The sequence below is a fragment of the Rissa tridactyla genome, chromosome 13, assembly GCF_028500815.1.
Source record: "Rissa tridactyla isolate bRisTri1 chromosome 13, bRisTri1.patW.cur.20221130, whole genome shotgun sequence".
NCBI classification, from domain to species: domain Eukaryota; kingdom Metazoa; phylum Chordata; class Aves; order Charadriiformes; family Laridae; genus Rissa; species Rissa tridactyla.
In genome coordinates, this window is record NC_071478.1 from 9,541,342 (window position 1) to 9,558,335 (window position 16,994).

The 16,994-nt window shown below is 42.5% G+C and overlaps 1 protein-coding gene across 2 annotated transcripts in view; it reads right to left on the minus strand.

The window, feature by feature from the left end:
- The window catches only part of GALNT9 (polypeptide N-acetylgalactosaminyltransferase 9), a 213,507-nt gene that overhangs the window by 149,768 nt on the left and 46,745 nt on the right, over window positions 1-16,994 (minus strand). Inside the window, exon 2 of one of the 2 annotated variants that reach the window (XM_054219677.1) lies at window positions 3,770-3,924. In XM_054219677.1, the coding sequence (XP_054075652.1) occupies window positions 3,770-3,924 (155 nt within the window). Of the gene's footprint in view, window positions 1-3,769; window positions 4,011-16,994 lie in introns of those variants that run through there. The other variant, XM_054219675.1, reaches the window with a different exon arrangement.

Here is a 16,994-nt window from a genome sequence, read left to right on the forward strand (position 1 = left end):
AAGAGGTCTAATGTAGAAGACATGGATAGGAAGACATGTTGTGAGCATACATAATGAGAAGATGAAAACTCTCCTAGTCTTTGCAGATTGAATGAAATCTAATTACATGCTGTATTGATTGTTGTGTATTACTGAAAGAGACAGTGAAAAGGGAAAAAGGCAATTACAGTGAAATTGTAGTCTGACCCTTCAATTGCTTTTGGCATGAAAGGTTATGCTCTATTCGGGGCATCAAAAATTCTTTATCCTCTATGGTAAATCATTAGCAACAGACTCAGATGCAAAACTGATTAGGAGAAAAATTCAGTCAATTAATTCTTTTTTATTTTTTCCCCTTCACAAAAAATCGAGGCAAAAGAAGAAAATACCAAGTTATTATCACTATGCCATTTCAGGAATTGCTACTAAGTCTATCTGGCATTAGTTCTCTGTTGGCTGACAATAAATCATATTCAACAATAGAAATACCATAGTAAACATGAAAAAAAATATAGAGATTGATGAACTAGATCTAGAATAACTCAGTTTTTCAAAATAAATGTTATACCCAAAGTCAAATATTAAGAGGTAATATAAAATTTCACTAAGGAAATTCCACAGACAAGTTTCATTGCTTTGCTTTCCTTTTGCCGCTCCATCCATTTACTTACACAAAAACCAGCAGCAGCTGAGCTTTCAAAAATACTATTTTTCTAAGTTGATAGAAAACCAAAGCACGAGCCAACTGAAAACTATTGTTTGGGTGTGTGTGTGCATGACTCTGCAGGGAATCATGGCAATTCTCATTCATTCTATTCTAAAAATTCTTGTTCTGCCAAAGATAATTGCAAGGACCAGATTTCTACTGACTTTCATGCATGGTCCTCTGCGTCCTACACACACCTCCACAGGCACTGAATGCACAGTTTTTATTCACACTGAAAAGTTAATGAGTTCTCTAGTGATCCGTTTTAGGTTGCCTCTTGATACATTTGCAACATTACTGCTTGTGTTTATTTTTCTTTGCAGAATGTACGCTTTCAAATAACTTTTCTTTGATTACATGAAAACAAATAAGTGGGACAGAAACAAAATTCTGTATGGCTGCAGCTGCAGGGCTGGTCTCTCACTGAAGTGCCTTTCTACTGCACTGGATCTTCAGTAGAGTCCCCAGCAAACCCAGGTAAGGTCTTGCCAGTTAAGGACTAATCCAAATAGAAGAGAAAAATGAAATAAAAGAAAACTGAGACTTTATTACCAAAAATATAAGACACCTAATAGGTGGCTCTAAATTTGCTGATCTCAAAATAGAAAGAACCAAGAGCAGAAATTTTAAATAGTGATCTGGACAGACCCACTGTAACAGTAATATTGAGCTGGACTCAAACTCCTGGTGCTTGCAGGAGTTCTGGGTATGCAAGGAATTCATATGCCTTCCGAATAAAATCTGTCTACCCACGTCTGTCTCTCCCTATAAAAGTGACCTTGACCCACCTCATTAAAAGTACCATCCAAGAAGGCCTCAGATGGCTCTCTAACCTTGTGATAAAGCAGTATACAGGACAACGTCTGAGAAACCTCGCGCTGCATTAGGATGAAACTGCACAGCTCCAGAGCAGACGGGATGCTTCTGTTATACCAGTCTTTCCGTGAGACACGGTAGAGCACTGTCACGGACAGGCTCCCTTGAATCTCAATGCTGCCAGAGCAGCGTTATGCCCATTAATGGCATAAGTAATGAGTCATGATATTAAAACCGGAATACCAGTGAGCTAAACCCAAACACAGATGCTTGATCCTGATTTCACTTACAGCGATGCAACTCTGATGATGTCAGTGGAACACCTCCTAATTTTTAGGACTTTTCAGTTTTGTTGCCACAGGATGGGGAAAAAAAAGAAAGAAAAAAAAAGTAGAAAGTGACAAAGTATCTTTTCACAATGATGACGGACTCATTAATCTGTGTTGATGTACCACTCTGTAATAAAAAAACCAACTGGATCAGAGAGAAATTGAAGGGAAACGAATAAGAAATTTGAATAGCTCAGCTTGAAAAACTTTCTGTTATTTTCCTGTGTAAGAACTTTCAAGAAGAAACTGCCTGTAGTGTTTATTGTGACCTGAAGAAGCAACATAACATATAAGTTCAAGTAATTTCACTGTGAAGTTCCGTATCCAGTGAACCAAATCAAAGAAGAAGAAGAAAAAAGTCTCCGAAACAGAGGATTACTTTACAGAGAACTTCCTGTTTACTGTGAAGCCACAGTCCTTACACGCCGTGGTGCCTGCCCAGTACACCAAGGACTCCTGCTGATTCTCCAGGGGATGCTACGCTGGGATGAACCCAGAGCAGGTAAATCCTACACAGTCTCACCCATGAGCAACACCAAGAACAAATCCATTCGGGCCAAAAGACACATTCAGTTGAGCTGCGATGGATATAGCTCGGGGGCTGATCTAATTTATTTTGGGAACTCTGTGGCTTTGTTAAATTTGAGAGGAGGATTTCCCTCTTAAATCCTACATTCTTCAAAGCTTCTCCAAAATATGGTTAGGAAACACAGCTGTTGACACTTTCCTTGTAATTCATGAACGTGTATTTTTGTGACTAACACCCACACTCCACATTCCCCTTCTCTCTTCCCCATTTATACAGATGAGAGCGTAAGGGGATGCCTGTTCTATAACACTTGCTGGCATAGACTGTGTATTACCATAACAGTCTAACCTACTTAGATTTATACAGTCATTCAGAAAGTAGTAATAGGATATATACTTTATCCTAAACCTCCTATTTGTCTGCATTTTGAGACTACGGCAGCCTTTGTTAAATCAATGTTATGAGTAAGATTTTCACAAGCAGCCTAGAAGCACATTTGGTATACTCAAACATATTTACACTGGAAGGTTTATTTGGTGCTAGACACTAAATGTTACATTTATATTATAATTTCATGTAAAAGTTCACTCCTTCAGCTGCTTCTTGTCCAAAGCACTGATGTATTTAATCACACACTTATTTCTTTGATGTTCCACATTTAGAACTTTACAAATTTATGCAAATACAAATGCACTTGTTTTGAAGAATTAGTTTCTATGTGAAATGTTAGTTGTCCTATAACAACTTTTAGGGCTTAGCCTGTTGTAACTACCACGGAAGGGTTCTTTGCTTACCTACCAAGATTTTTCAAGGCTGGTGAACTAGAACGGAGTGTCACAGAAAGAAGTAGTGGATGCTTCCCCTCCTCACCAAAGATAATATCAAATTTAAATGGCAAAGTCATTAAGGAAACATATGGGTGCTATGTTTAAATAGACCCTTAAAAGTACACAACATAAGAACTCAGTAGAATGTTTTTTACATAGTTATGAGACCAAGTGTATGACTTCCAGCTATAATCTAACAGTGTATTTGCTATCCAAACAGCTACCCATACTGAGTTAATATATCCAGGCAAACTGTAAAACCTGGTACAGTTCATAGGGATGTCCACCAATCCTTAAACTCATGAACTCTGCAGCCTCCTTAACTTTGCATGCATTGAGAAAGTCTTGACTTTGGACCGAGAGTTGGTAGGGAAGGGGCTGAACAAATCCCTCCACCAAAACCCTGCAAGCCACCTCCTTCCCTTTGTTTTCAGCACTTCAGCAGTGGGGTCAGTGCATATTGTGCCCGGACTTCCCTCCCCAGCGGCCAGGCACTTCGGGTGCTCTTCCCCAGTCTGCAGCACCCTCCCAGGACACAGGGCACCAGGGGACCGGTGCTGCGTCCCCTCCCAGCCCTCCGTACCATTTAGCTGATTGTAGACCACTTCCTCCAGGTGGTCCAGGCGCTGCAGGATGGACTCCCTGTCGGCCAGGCTGCCCACCTTGGCGCCGCGGCTCCTGGCCCGGCGGTCCGCGCTCCGGACGATCTGCACCAGCTCCTGGGAGCGGTCCTGGATCCTGCAGTAGACGGAGAAGAGGATGATGCCCACGAAGACCAAGATGTTCACCGTCAACAAAGTTTTGATTTTCCGTGCCACCGCCATGGGAGCCGCCGGCGCGGTGGCGGGGGGCACATCAAGGCGCGGCGGCCGGCGGCCTGGCGGCCACCCGGCGAGGGGGACGCGCCCGGGGCGCGGAGGGGCGCGGAGCGGAGCTGTCCTTCAGCACCGCCGCGCCGCTCCCCGCACGGCGCCCGCCTTCGCCCCGCGGGGGCCGCGCCGCGGCGGGCTGGGCGGCATGGAGCGGGGGGAGCCGCGCAGGGAGCGCGGGGCGCGGAGCCCAGCCGCTGCCGGCCGCGGAGCCGCCTCTTCTCCTCCTCCGGCGGCTCCCGCTCGCCCGCCCTCGCTCTCCGCCGCCCCAAACGCAGAGCGCCGGTGCGGAGTGACGTGCTCCGGGGGATCTCATCTACATGCACACGGTGGAGCCGCCGTGCCGCGCCGCCCCGCCTCGCCCGCGGCTCCCCGCCCCGCAGCCCAGCCCTGCCGGGGGCCGCCGCCCGCCCCCGGGCCCCGCCGCGCAGCCCCGGCACTGGCCGCTGGGTTTCAGCACGACGGATGGGTTGAACGAGCCAGGGGAAGTGCGGGCTCCTCTCCCACGGAAGACACCAGTGGCCATTTTCTCTTCATTACCCACCTAGAGGGTCCTTATCCTGCACCCAAGCATCGCTACAGCCAGGACGAAGACTGTCCTTGCCTATGGGTGCAGCCCCTGGAGGTGAAATGATGCCTCACTGATGGAAATTAACTGAAACAAGTTCAAAGGCTCCCAGCAAGAGGGAGAGCTGGTAACGCACTTGGCTCCATAGGTTTCCCAACAGCCAAAGTACAACATTGGCTAGTGATCCTGCCTGGAAGGGACGTGGCTGGGACCACGTCCACTTGCAAGAAAAGTTCTTGCCAAGCATACAAGAAGTTCTTGCAAACCATACAATACTTTGGGTTGGAAGGGACCTTTAAAGGTCATCTAGTCCAACCCCCCTGCCGTGAGCAGGGATATCTTTAACTACATGAGGTTGCTCAGAGCCCTGACCAACCTGACCTTGAATGTTTCCAGGGATGGGGTATCAACCACCTCTCTGGGCAACCTGTGCCAGTGCCTCACCACCTGCAACATGAAAAATTTCTTCCTTATATCTAGTCTAAATCTACTCTCTTTTAGTTTAAAACCATTATCCCCTGTCCTATTGCAACAGGCCCTGCTAAAAAGTTTGTCCCCTTCTTTCTTACAAGCCCCCTGTAAGCACTGAAAGGCCGCAACAAGGTCTCCCTGGAGCCTTCTATTCTCCAACCCCAACTCTCTCAGCCTGTCCTCACAGGAGAGGTGTTCCAACCCTCTGATCATTTTTGTGGCCCTCCTCTGGACCCACTCCAACAGGTCCATGGCTTTCCTATCATAGAAACACACACAGGCGGAGAAAAACAACATAGGCCCTTACTCTCAAACACACATCCAGTGACTACTGAAGAATAACCAAGATCTCTAAGCTTGATACCTATGGACATTAAATAAGCCCTTACAGTTGGCAGCTTCTCTATTCACAGTGGTCCTCCTTCATATACCATCTCACTTAGAGGGTCACATACCATAATATAATCCGGTTTATGGGATTAGTTTTTTCCTTTCATCCTTCCTTCTTGATTTCTGGGGCTGCCAAGCCCAAAATCCAGCAGAAGTTACAATCTCCCTGAATTTACTGTAGCTTGGCAAGGTCTGCTCAGGGTTCCCTGAGGTATGAACTCTCCACTGCTGGCCACCTTCTGACCCACCTGCTGTTCACTTTCGGCAAGGCCCCTGAGGGTGCAGTTTGCTTGAGAAGACATGTGTTTCTGTCTCAGAGGAATTCTCCCCTTGTCTTTTGGGGATCACCAATGAAACCTGTGTTGGAGGGATCAGCAGCACAGAACAAGCCTAGACTAGAGTTTCACCATAATCTAATCTTATCCCTGTCAAAAGATGCCACAGATTTCTGTAGTGTCAGACATCTCTTGCAAATAGGCATGTCTCTATAGAAATATATACAGGATTTGATTACTTCCTACAGTACTCTATTCTTAAACGCAAATAATACCAAAATGCAGGGTCACATGTTCTTTCACTGGAGCAGTAGTAAAACTCTCAGTCAGCTCAGCAGAAGCAGCTCAGAACCTGCAATTTTCCAGTGTTTTGATTATTTTAGTAGTATTCTTATGGCAAGTCTGTCATAGCATTACGTTATCCTAGAAAATACCAATTTGGTTTAAGAAAACGTATTGAATTAATGCTCAAGTGCAGCTTATTAGATGTCTCCACAGCATTTAATATATTATAGCAACACCTGCTGGTCTCGATATGGTTAAGAATCTGTTAGATCACTCTTTCCGTTATAAAGTCCAAGTTCACAAGCTGGCTGCAAGAATTCAATTTGGAATCTGACACATGAGCGTGTAGTTTGTCCCAAGAGTTGCAAAACACCTTCGACTGTCTCAGAGAGTTTACCAAGTTCTGATGGGCTTTTTTCCACATCATTGCGATTTTCAATGAGGTCTTTCAAAACCACGGTTTCATCCATGATTGACATGGGTCAAACAGTTGTTTCCTTTTGCTAAGTAATTGTTCTTAAATGGTCAGTTTAAAACAGTCTACGGTGTGTACAGAAGAACATGAGAATATGCTCATGTGGCTGAAACCTTACCTAACACCATTCAAATAATAGCTAGCTCTTATACATCACTGTTCATTCAGAGATTTCAAAGCAAGTTACAAAAGATACACTATTAGAGCTGAGTGAAGGATGGCAGTAGTGTTTTTGGAAAAATGTCAAGGTCAGAAAATGTATTTTCTTTTTGCATTGGAACAAAACCAAAAAGCTTTAAAATATTTTCACACAAACAGCTTTGAGCTGAAGCCACTGTTCCCTGCCCAAAAGGGTCAGGTTCCAATTTTTCTTCCCTCAGAAAGGCTTATACTGCCAAAAGAAAACTAGATGAAAATCAATATATGCAACATCTGGATTTCAGTGAAAACGCTTTTATTGAAACCATACCAATCAGCTCTGACTGCTGACCCATCTTACAAATGGGGAACATGGGAAGGCACTGGTAACTTGTTCCAAAAGCTAAGGAACAAGCCAGAGGCAATGCCGGGATCCCATTCCAAATCACAAATCCAGTCTCTCTCTGTCTCTCTTTATTACTCGCTTTTATTGATTTTTACTGCTACTCATCTCCATAGGGCTCATGTTTTCACTGATATCATCCGAGATGGATTAGGAAGCTGCTGTAAAGAAACACCAAGATGCTGTGTATTCAAATGACAGCCTATAGCTGAGCATACTCTTTACACCTCTCCTCTATCACTGTGCTCAGGCAGAATAAACACCTGGATGAAGGACAGCTGGCTGAAGATAAAGACGATGTTAAATAGCCAGAGGTAAAGACTCTAAAAAACCAGTCAGCACTCTAAAATAGCCATCTGTCATAGCCATCTCCCCTAATGTACTAAAGATGCTTTATTGCCTTGGGGCACTTCTGGGCTGCCACTGGACTGTCAAATAGCTAAGGCTGCAATGATAACAACAGCATAAAAAAAACAAACTTTCCTATTGTCTGAGGCTCTCCTTGAAACTGTGCTTGATCTTGTACAACGTTGATCTTGCAACAGTTATCTTTCTTTCTGTTGACTCTTGGTTACTGCAGAACACTCCATCTTGGCAAAAAGATGTTGATACAGAGGAAAACTTCAGTTGCTTCTGCTTTTACAATCCTGTTCTGCTTAGCTACTGAGGTCAGACACAGTAAATTTCACTTCAAACAACACTGAACTAAAAGATTTTGAGAAGAACCTTTAGTAAAGCATCAGTCTTACAGCCATTATCTGCAGAGTCCATCATGCAACTAGTCAAGGCAACAGACTCCAAGTCAACCTGACCCCAGTTCATTTGGAGCTACTAATCTCAACCAATACAGAGGAACTAGATGTTTTTTCACCAGCTAGTGAAAACTGCAGACTGTGCAGCAACTGAATATGACCAAGACTGCCGTCATCATCTGGACATTTCCCAAGTTCAAGTTTTCCCCAAAAGTGGTCAGAAAAAGTTATAAAAAAAGACCATGTCAGATCTACAAAGTACCATCTCTATAGCAGAACCCTTGCAATCACCATGCCTTCTGTTGTACAGTCCCAGGTTTGGTGGGTACGTACTCAGAATCAATATGAGTTTCTATTTTTTATGAGATGTTTTCTGTTGAATTTCATTTTAATATCCCTAGAAGGAGATGGAGGAATTGGCTTGCTGATGAAACAAAACAAGTAAGATTTTACTTTTGGGGAGAGGTAAGAGGAGACGGTGATTGAAAAGCTGATTGAAAGTTTTTTGACTTTTAAAAAGCTTAGGTTGAAAAAAATATTTAATTCAACTTAATAACCATAAAATCATTCCCAACCACTTTTCCAAAAGGACACAAGCCTGATTTACCGTACCTAAAGAGACGTACCTTTCTGATCATTCTACTGCACGATATGAGACGTTTGCAAGAATGAATAATGTGTAGAAGGGAAGACTTTGATGTTTAAAGTATTTGAACACTAGCTTTAAAGAATAAAAAACACAGACAAAATATTATGCCAGTGATGATCTGCAATTGTAGATTTCAGCTGCAGTTATTCACACACAATAACATCACCTGCCATTTTCCTAATGAAATTCCAACTGCATTTACTAGCCCATCACTTAGAGGTTTAATATAGCCTAATATTTTTCTACTTTTAGTACTTATTTAGAAGAAAACAACAACAAAACCAGACAAAGTCTAAGACCTCTGTTAAATTACCCAGACATACTGAACTGAGGCCCTCATCCTGTTGCAAAGGGGTACTGCAGCCCGTCAAACTGTGCGATTTAGTATTTGTGCAGCCCCCTTCTTACCATAGTTCCAGCAGACTCTGTAAGAAGATGCTTACATGAAGTTGCATGAAGACTTCTGCAGACGTAGCTAGCAAGTTAGGAGAGAAATAAATAAGGAAGCCTCAACTGTTTCATCCTTGAGATATTTCCAACCAGCATCTTATCTTTTCTGCTGCAGCTTCAGAGAAGACAGCAAGCTAGTATTATGGTGGCATGAAAAGTCCAATAGTCAAATAATTCCTCTTGCAACAAGACACTGTCAGGTCCCTAAGGCTTCCAATTGCCACTCTGCTCATGTTGATGTAGAGGCTTTGAAGCATGTTTACTGTTGACCAAATGCCTGCTATCGTTAGCATAGAAGAGCTGCGGCCAGGTAAGGCAGAGAGAGGAATCCCCAACCTGGTATCCATCTCACTGCATTAAAAAGGCTGGAAGCCCAAAAGCCATGAGGAATTTCCCATGTAGTGATTCTATGCTGGGAACATTTAGTGCTGGCTCAGAAAGTAAGGGGGTATGGTGACTGGATAGCCCTGAATATAATCAATGTCTACTTTACTTAGAGCAGAATGACAACACAATGTGCTGTGGTTTCAACCAAGATGAATGTGTTTACTTTAGTAAGATGACCTGTCTGCTACCCTTATTACAGAACCAATGCCATAACCGTTTATTAGTGGGGTCACAATTACAGTGTGCAAAGACTCTCATTCATAACCAGCAGACCTACCCAAAGCACTACGCACGACACAGGGATTAAGTATTCACAAGATTAGCCTGGAGGTGCTGAATTTTAACTTCATCTTGAAGATGGTTCTCAATCGAATGAGATGCCTTAAAATCTGAACACGTATTTCAGAAATTATAGAGAGACATATATCCTTTTATTTTTGGCGGTATTAGTCTCATCATTTCACTTATTAAGGTTGCACAGAAGTTTTCTAAATGTAATTTTGGGACACTTCCTTCTAAAACTGCAGCAATTCCCAGTTGCACGTGGGACAGTTCTTCAAATATACAGACTGCGTTATGTTCTAGCACCTGTTGCTGTGACATAAAGAAGCACTACCCGTATATTCCTCATATTGTATTAAAACTACAGGTTGACACTGCAGAGAGGATTTATAATACACAGCACAATGGCAGGCAGATCTGCTGCTTTCATGCTTGTGATATTGTGCTGATGACCACATTGTAGTAAATAGCATGCAGATAAAACCCAACAATTATCCAAACACGCATTAAAAAACCCAATAAACCTGTCATTGTAAAAACAGAATATAAATAACTGCCAAGACTAAAATATTCAACCCACACGCTTACATTTTACAAAGCTCTAATTTACAAACATTACAGCTCTCACCAATTTTAATGAGTTGAGCACCTACCTTTTTCAAATCCAACTGCACAGTCCTCTATCCATTTTCTGTTATTATCTCCTACTGTAATTTCAGAATAGGTGCTTGTTTGCTAAAAGACAATTATCACCATTCACCATGATCAAAGACTATTTGCGTGGTCTTAGATTTACTCCATGCAACAACAGAAAAAAAACAAAACCTTGAGGACCCCATCTCCCACAAAGGCAGAGAGGCTCGGTCCATCTGTGCCTCCAAAGGGGAAGGTGGTGGGAACCTGCCTGACAGCTGCTGCACTGGGACCCCGGGCTGCAGCCAGATGTTTTTGATAACAACCACAACTTGCCGTGAGGAATTCCAGAGGTACTGTGATAAGACAAAGACAGACCCATACACTGGAAATAGATCTGGGAAGTTTTCAAGGACAGCTTTTATGTTTATGGGAGTCCTATTAAAGAAAATAAATGTGCAAGAGATATATAAATGTAATTTAATATCCAGCTATTACAGATACAGAAATTACCTCATTTTACTCCTTGAAATCCATCTTTAGTTATTCCTGTTGCCAGAAAACTTACAAAAACCTAAACAATGGCTAGGCTGTTTTCATGCTGAGACTTCTGCTTTTCATACTGACCAATATTGTCTTCTGGTTCCCTGTGTTCCCTTTTTCTCCTGCAATCGCTGTCTCTGCTCTCATACTCTGTATAGCCTTTAAAGCAGAAATTGCTTTTTGATAGTACTGTTTTTAAAAAAAATGGTTCATGAATAGTGTTCCTAATCCCAGGAACAAATCAATCTTTGGCTCTATCTTTCAGTTGACACCTATGGACTATGACCCAAAGTTCCTCCATGGAATCCAGTTGTCTCATTTCCACCTTTACTCTGTTACCTTATAGTAACAGAATTTGAAGTCAGCTCTCTAATCGGTATTTAATCAAGTATTATCTCAGGCAGAAAATACTGTCCAGATCGAGTTTTATATTAAGGCACGTTTTCAATATAGCTGTACATTTAGGTAGAAGTCTGTTTACTGAAAGGACTGGAAAAAGAAATGAGCTTTCTCAAATTGATGTTGAATGTAAAAGTTCTTTACTGGCACTAAAGTAGGCAGTAGATCCCAACAGACCACAACAAATACAGCTGGAAGGATCTTGCTCCATGTCTGATCCAGCCAAAATTCTGAAAAAGCTGAACATTATCACTGGCTTAGAATAGTTCAAAATATTTTGCTACTGGAATTGCACTGAATTCAGTAGGGTACATTAATCTTTGGCCATCATCGCCCCAGTCCCAATTCTGCCATGAGGTACAGGCTCATGGACTTCTGCAGGTATTTGCCCAGGCTGATCCACTTGTAGGAAAAGAGCCTCATACAATATTCATTACTTACTTGTCTCTGTCTTGATGCACATTATTAAGAGATGCATGGCCCTCCAGCAAAATCTTCACAACAAAATTAAGAAACACAGCCAGTCATCATGTCAAAGTCATAAGAGATTAAATATTCTAAGTGCAGCAGCACAGGGGTAAATTAGTATTGTTACCTTCTGACCCCCAGAGCTGCACCCAATGCTGGCTTTAAACAATAAAAATAATGAGATTTTTAGATTCCATTTATTTTGAAACAACAACTGGCAGCTTGAAAGAAGAAAACATGTTTTGGCAAATAAAGTTGACATTGACATTTTTAGCAAAGACTAGCTATACGGTGGCTTGTCACTGGGCAAATCTGAAGAATCACTGCTGCCTCTGCTGTATGATGTTTTTCACAGGGACAGTGCACATGTGAGCAATAAAGAACATTTAGTACAGTTTGTATCTCCCTTTAACAGAGATGTTCAGAATATTTAAATAGAAACCAAACCATTTCTAGCATGAAAGTCTTCAATGTATTTTTAAAAAATATCACCTTAAAAAAATAAGAAGATAAAAGCTGACGTATGGTAAAATTCCATCCTAAAAATGATGCCAGTGAGAAGCCTTAACAGATGGAAGTAGGATGACAAAACCGAAATCTTCTCGTTGAGTCAAATTCCCAAATATTCCCAGTAAAGGACAAAGTCCCATTTAACAGTTTTGGAGGCTTTTTTTTTTTTTTTAAACACACTTGAAAATGAGCCAGTCCATAGGAAGAGAACATTTAAGACTATATTGGACTATGCAAATGCTTAAAGTATGCTGTTTCCTGTTCCAGACCACAAAACCTCTCCTGTTTTCAATTTCTCCGTCTGAAAATTGGGGACAGCTTGCCATAAGGGAAGTGGCAAATTTTGCTTTTATTAATCTTCATCTCAATTGATTCAGAGACCGTATGCAGCTTAAAACAAATAAAAGTCCAAAACAAGAAAAACATGGAAAAACAACAGATCTACAACAAGGCACTAGAAGAGCAACGTGGAGAGAGGTGCTGCAGGTAGACAGAGACACGTAGGTTTGACATGCACAGATATGCATCACCCTTTTAGCTGTAGATGCTGGGAAGACATTCTCTATTATTCATTAATTCTATGGTGATCAGATAGATTAAGCATTTTTCCCTCTTAATTAATCTTGCTCTGGGCTATGAAGTTGAGGAGCTTGATTTATTTATATATTTACTTATTTTGAGGGGAAAGCATTTCTCACCAAAACCCTCCACAGTGAAACTGCAGCGTCAAAGCCTCTGGCCAAGCTCACAAGCATTTCAGACTGTGTATGCCTTTAGCTGCCACATCATGATATATAATCGCAGATACACAACGCTTACTGCTTTTGATACTAAATACAGGGAGATACTTTACGTCAGTGCCTTGATTTTCCCAAGTACAGACATTAATACCAGCCATAAAGGACAGATCATGTTCCACCTATATAAAGGAAACATGAAACAGAAAGGATCAGGTCTGTAGTTTTCCTTATGCTATTCATTATTATATATCATGTCCAACATGTGTCCAATTGTATCAGCTCACAAAGATTTCCTGACATTAAATCCTTTAATGTCGATTGAGCTGCTTTTGATTTACATACACCAAAGATCAGCAGCAAGCAGCGAACAGGCTGCCTAGCGCTGAGCAAAGCTTTTGTTGGTGCTGGTTCTTCCCTTCCACCCCTCGGGCACGCAGGCCCCTGGGAGGACATGCCTTGGCAGAGGTTCCCATGGACCTACGTTGGCTGAAAATACAGGGCGTTCAATTGCTATTTAACAGGGACAATGTTGCACTGAGCAAGCACTGCTGCTTGTTAGCATGCTTTGTTCAATACAATTAGTACGGTACCCTGCCAGAGAAAATACTAAAGGATAGCTCAGGTGATAGACTGGGGTTATTCAACTTTTGACAAAAGGTTAGGGGAATTCTCTTGAAACTGTAATTGTCTGTCACATGAAATGCTGCAACTTCTCAAACACAGGAAAGAGGAAACCGTAACGTGAATTGGATTAGGGCAAGAGGAAACTAGAGGTGGGCAGGTTAATACAGTGGAATCCAATGGACTTACCAATAGAGTCTGGGGTAGGTTGGACAGAAAATAAAGAATAAAAGAATGTTAATACAAATCTCAAATGTATCTGATGTGTCTGTAACTAAAATAACTGGGGCTGGTTTCCTCCTAGGATTTAAGAATGTTTATGGCCAGTACGTGGATAGGGAACTCCTCTGAGGCCCTTCTTTGTGACACCATAGGAATTGGTGTGGGATGCTTTCCCATGTGAGCCAAAAAAAGGCAGAATGGCATAGTAAGAATAATGTATTTCTAGGGGTGACAACATTCACTCCACTATAAAACCAGACATAGAATCATAGAATCATAGGGTTGGAAGGGACCTCTGGAGATCATCTAGTCCAACCCCCCTGCCAGAGCAGGGTCACCTAGAGCAGGTTACACAGGAACACGTCCAGGTGGGTTTTGAATGTCTCCAGAGTTGGAGACTCCACCACCTCTCTGGGCAGCCTGTTCCAGTGCTCTGCCACCCTCAAAGTAACGAAGTTCCTCCTCATGTTTAGGTGGAACTTCCTATGTTCAAGTTTGTGCCCATTACCTCTTGTCCTGTCCCCGGGCACCACTGAAAAGAGCCTGGCCCCATCCTCCTGACACCCACCCTTTAAGTATTTATAAGTGTTGAGAAGGTCCCCCCTCAGACGTCTTTTCTCCAGACTGAAGAGACCCAAATCCCTCAGCCTTTCCTCATAAGAGAGGTGTTCCAGTCCCCTCATCACCTTGTTAGCTCTCTGCTGCACCCTCTCCAGCAGTTCCCTGTCCTTCTTGAACCAGGGAGCCCAGAACTGGACACAGTACTCCACGTGCGGCCTCACCAAGGCAGAGTAGAGGGGGAGGATGACCTCCCTTGACCTGCTGGCCACACTCTTCTTGATGCACCCCAGGATGCCATTGGCCTTCTTGGCCACGAGGGCCCATTGCTGGCTCATGGTCATCCTGTTGTCCACCAGGACTCCCAGGTCTCTTTCAGCTGAGCTGCTCTCCAGCAGGTCAGCCCCCAACCTGTCCTGGTGCATGGGGTTGTTCCTCCCCAGGTGCAGCACCCTACACTTGCCCTTGTTGAACTTCATAAGGTTTCTCTCTGATACAAAGTAATACATGATCTTAAAGATCCAGAGCCCAATCCAGACATAACGCCGTTACTACCTGGCTAACGGGAGGTAAGTGAAGTTAACTGCCTGCGCAGGCAAGTGTGGTGCAGGTTTGGTTTGAAGAAATAATATTTAGGAAGCTTTCACATTGGGCATACATTTTGCAGGAGGTATTATTTCAAACACATGGGTGCACAAGTCAGTTTTGGAACAGAGGGTAAAAAAAGGCTTAAAGTAAAAACTTGTAAATTAAGTTAAACAACTACTGATTACTACCAAATTAATTCTGTTGGTGAATCCTTCAGTCTGTATCTTACAGTCCCCTTTTTCCCCTGTGGCACTTTTCTAAACTTTATGTTCTCGATGCTTGAATGGAGCATTTATCGACAACGGGACCCTGATCTTGACTGGGACAGTGAGATGCTTCCATCTGACATATAATACATAGACAAGACAAATGATAACGGGTAGCAGTGGTAAGAATAGCACATCTCTAACATCCACTCTACAGATGACATAAATGAATGCATCAAATTACTCTTAAAATAGCCTACTCTAAAATTAGATAAGTGAATACTGCCACATAACACTATAATACTAATGTAACTGGAAGAGATGGATATAGAGACCAGATTTAGCGCTGAGAAAATCCTCTGCCTTGAAAATGGAAATTCATGTAATTGCTACTAATTGTGGATAACATCAGTGTAAATTCAAACATGAAAATCCAACAAGCAGTGCTGAACCTGACCTTTGTCAGGTAAAACCTTCATTTTAAGGAAAATCTGTATCAGAATCAGTGAATGTATGCTCTCTTACGCCCACCTCACTTTCCAGAGCACGCTGCAGACAACTACAAGGACAATGCTAAGATAAACATACCCCAAGTTCATCTCAAATAAAGTGCAATTTTGTGGCACGCACAACAGTTCTAAGCCACATCTTCCATCACTTTGTTCCTCAATTGCACAATTGTCTGAACTTGCAGCATAAAGGGCAACCAGAAGGAAAAATTGTTCTTTAAATGCAGGCAATGAGAGCACGTGTGCAGAGTGTGCTCACAGGAGGGTTTTCTGAGCTGATGTAACTGAACCATGGACTTCCAGGGATTATGGCAGTATAAAACTACTTAACTTGGAGCAGTAACAGACTCACATTTCTGTGGGCACAACTGGACTATTGTGTAACGAGCTGTCAATTCAGAAATGCCTGGTCTCCTGGCCAACAGACTGAGCAGTATCAAGGGTTACCTATGTAGCCTGTGGCTGCTGATGAAAGTCAGGTTCTACAGATGTGATCCACAATAGCTTCACATATTTGTCAGCTTAGCAAAGACAGGCATGCACAATAGACAAAAAAAACCCCACTGGATGACATTTGACTTGCGCCATTGTCTGTGGATTTTATTTTATTACTGCAACGCCTCAGAAACAAGATTTGGGGAGATTCTTTTACATAATTACTTCTTTTGTGATTTTTACCACAAGAAATGATCTCATTTACCCACTTACCGCAGACAATTTGTTTGAGAGAAGTAGTCTTGGTTGACTGCAGCATTCACAAAACAAAAAAAAAAAGCTAACCCCAATAAACCTGTAAAGAGCCTTAGCTACAAGTGTAAGTACTCATTGCTGTCTAACTTTTGGAACATCAGCTTCAGGCCAGAAAAGATAGATGTTAATATGCCACCTGCTGCTACCAGTATATCCTAACCCACTGGAGAACTGTGCCCCATCGAAACAATGCCCGGGGCGCAGTGCAATATCAGCATTAAATCCCAGGCGGAGAACTAGCAATGCTATCGATTAACACCAAAAGGCAGGGCTCCATCTTGGGAAGTCTCCTTACCAAAGAAAGTATTAAAGTCCCACAGCTGTAGGATAAGAAGGCCTTAAGAACTTGCAGCAAGTTACAACTGGCCAGAGTAAACCTTTTATCCACTTTTTGTCCTCTGAAATCTCTCCCTCCAAGGTGCGGTCCACGGTAGCAAAACTGATACTGTCTTAAATGGCAAGAGAAGTAGCTGAATGCCTTCCTATCCACTCCTCTAAATCACAGTGAATCCTACAATAGATAATGCAGCTTTATAAAAATTCTCATCCTCCTGGGAATGTGGGTATTTTGGGGTGCAGAGAAGAGGGAAGACAAGACCCCTTTGTTTTAAGGAATGAAAATCTGTATCTGATAGCCAACAAGACACTAAACACTGCCATGATGGAC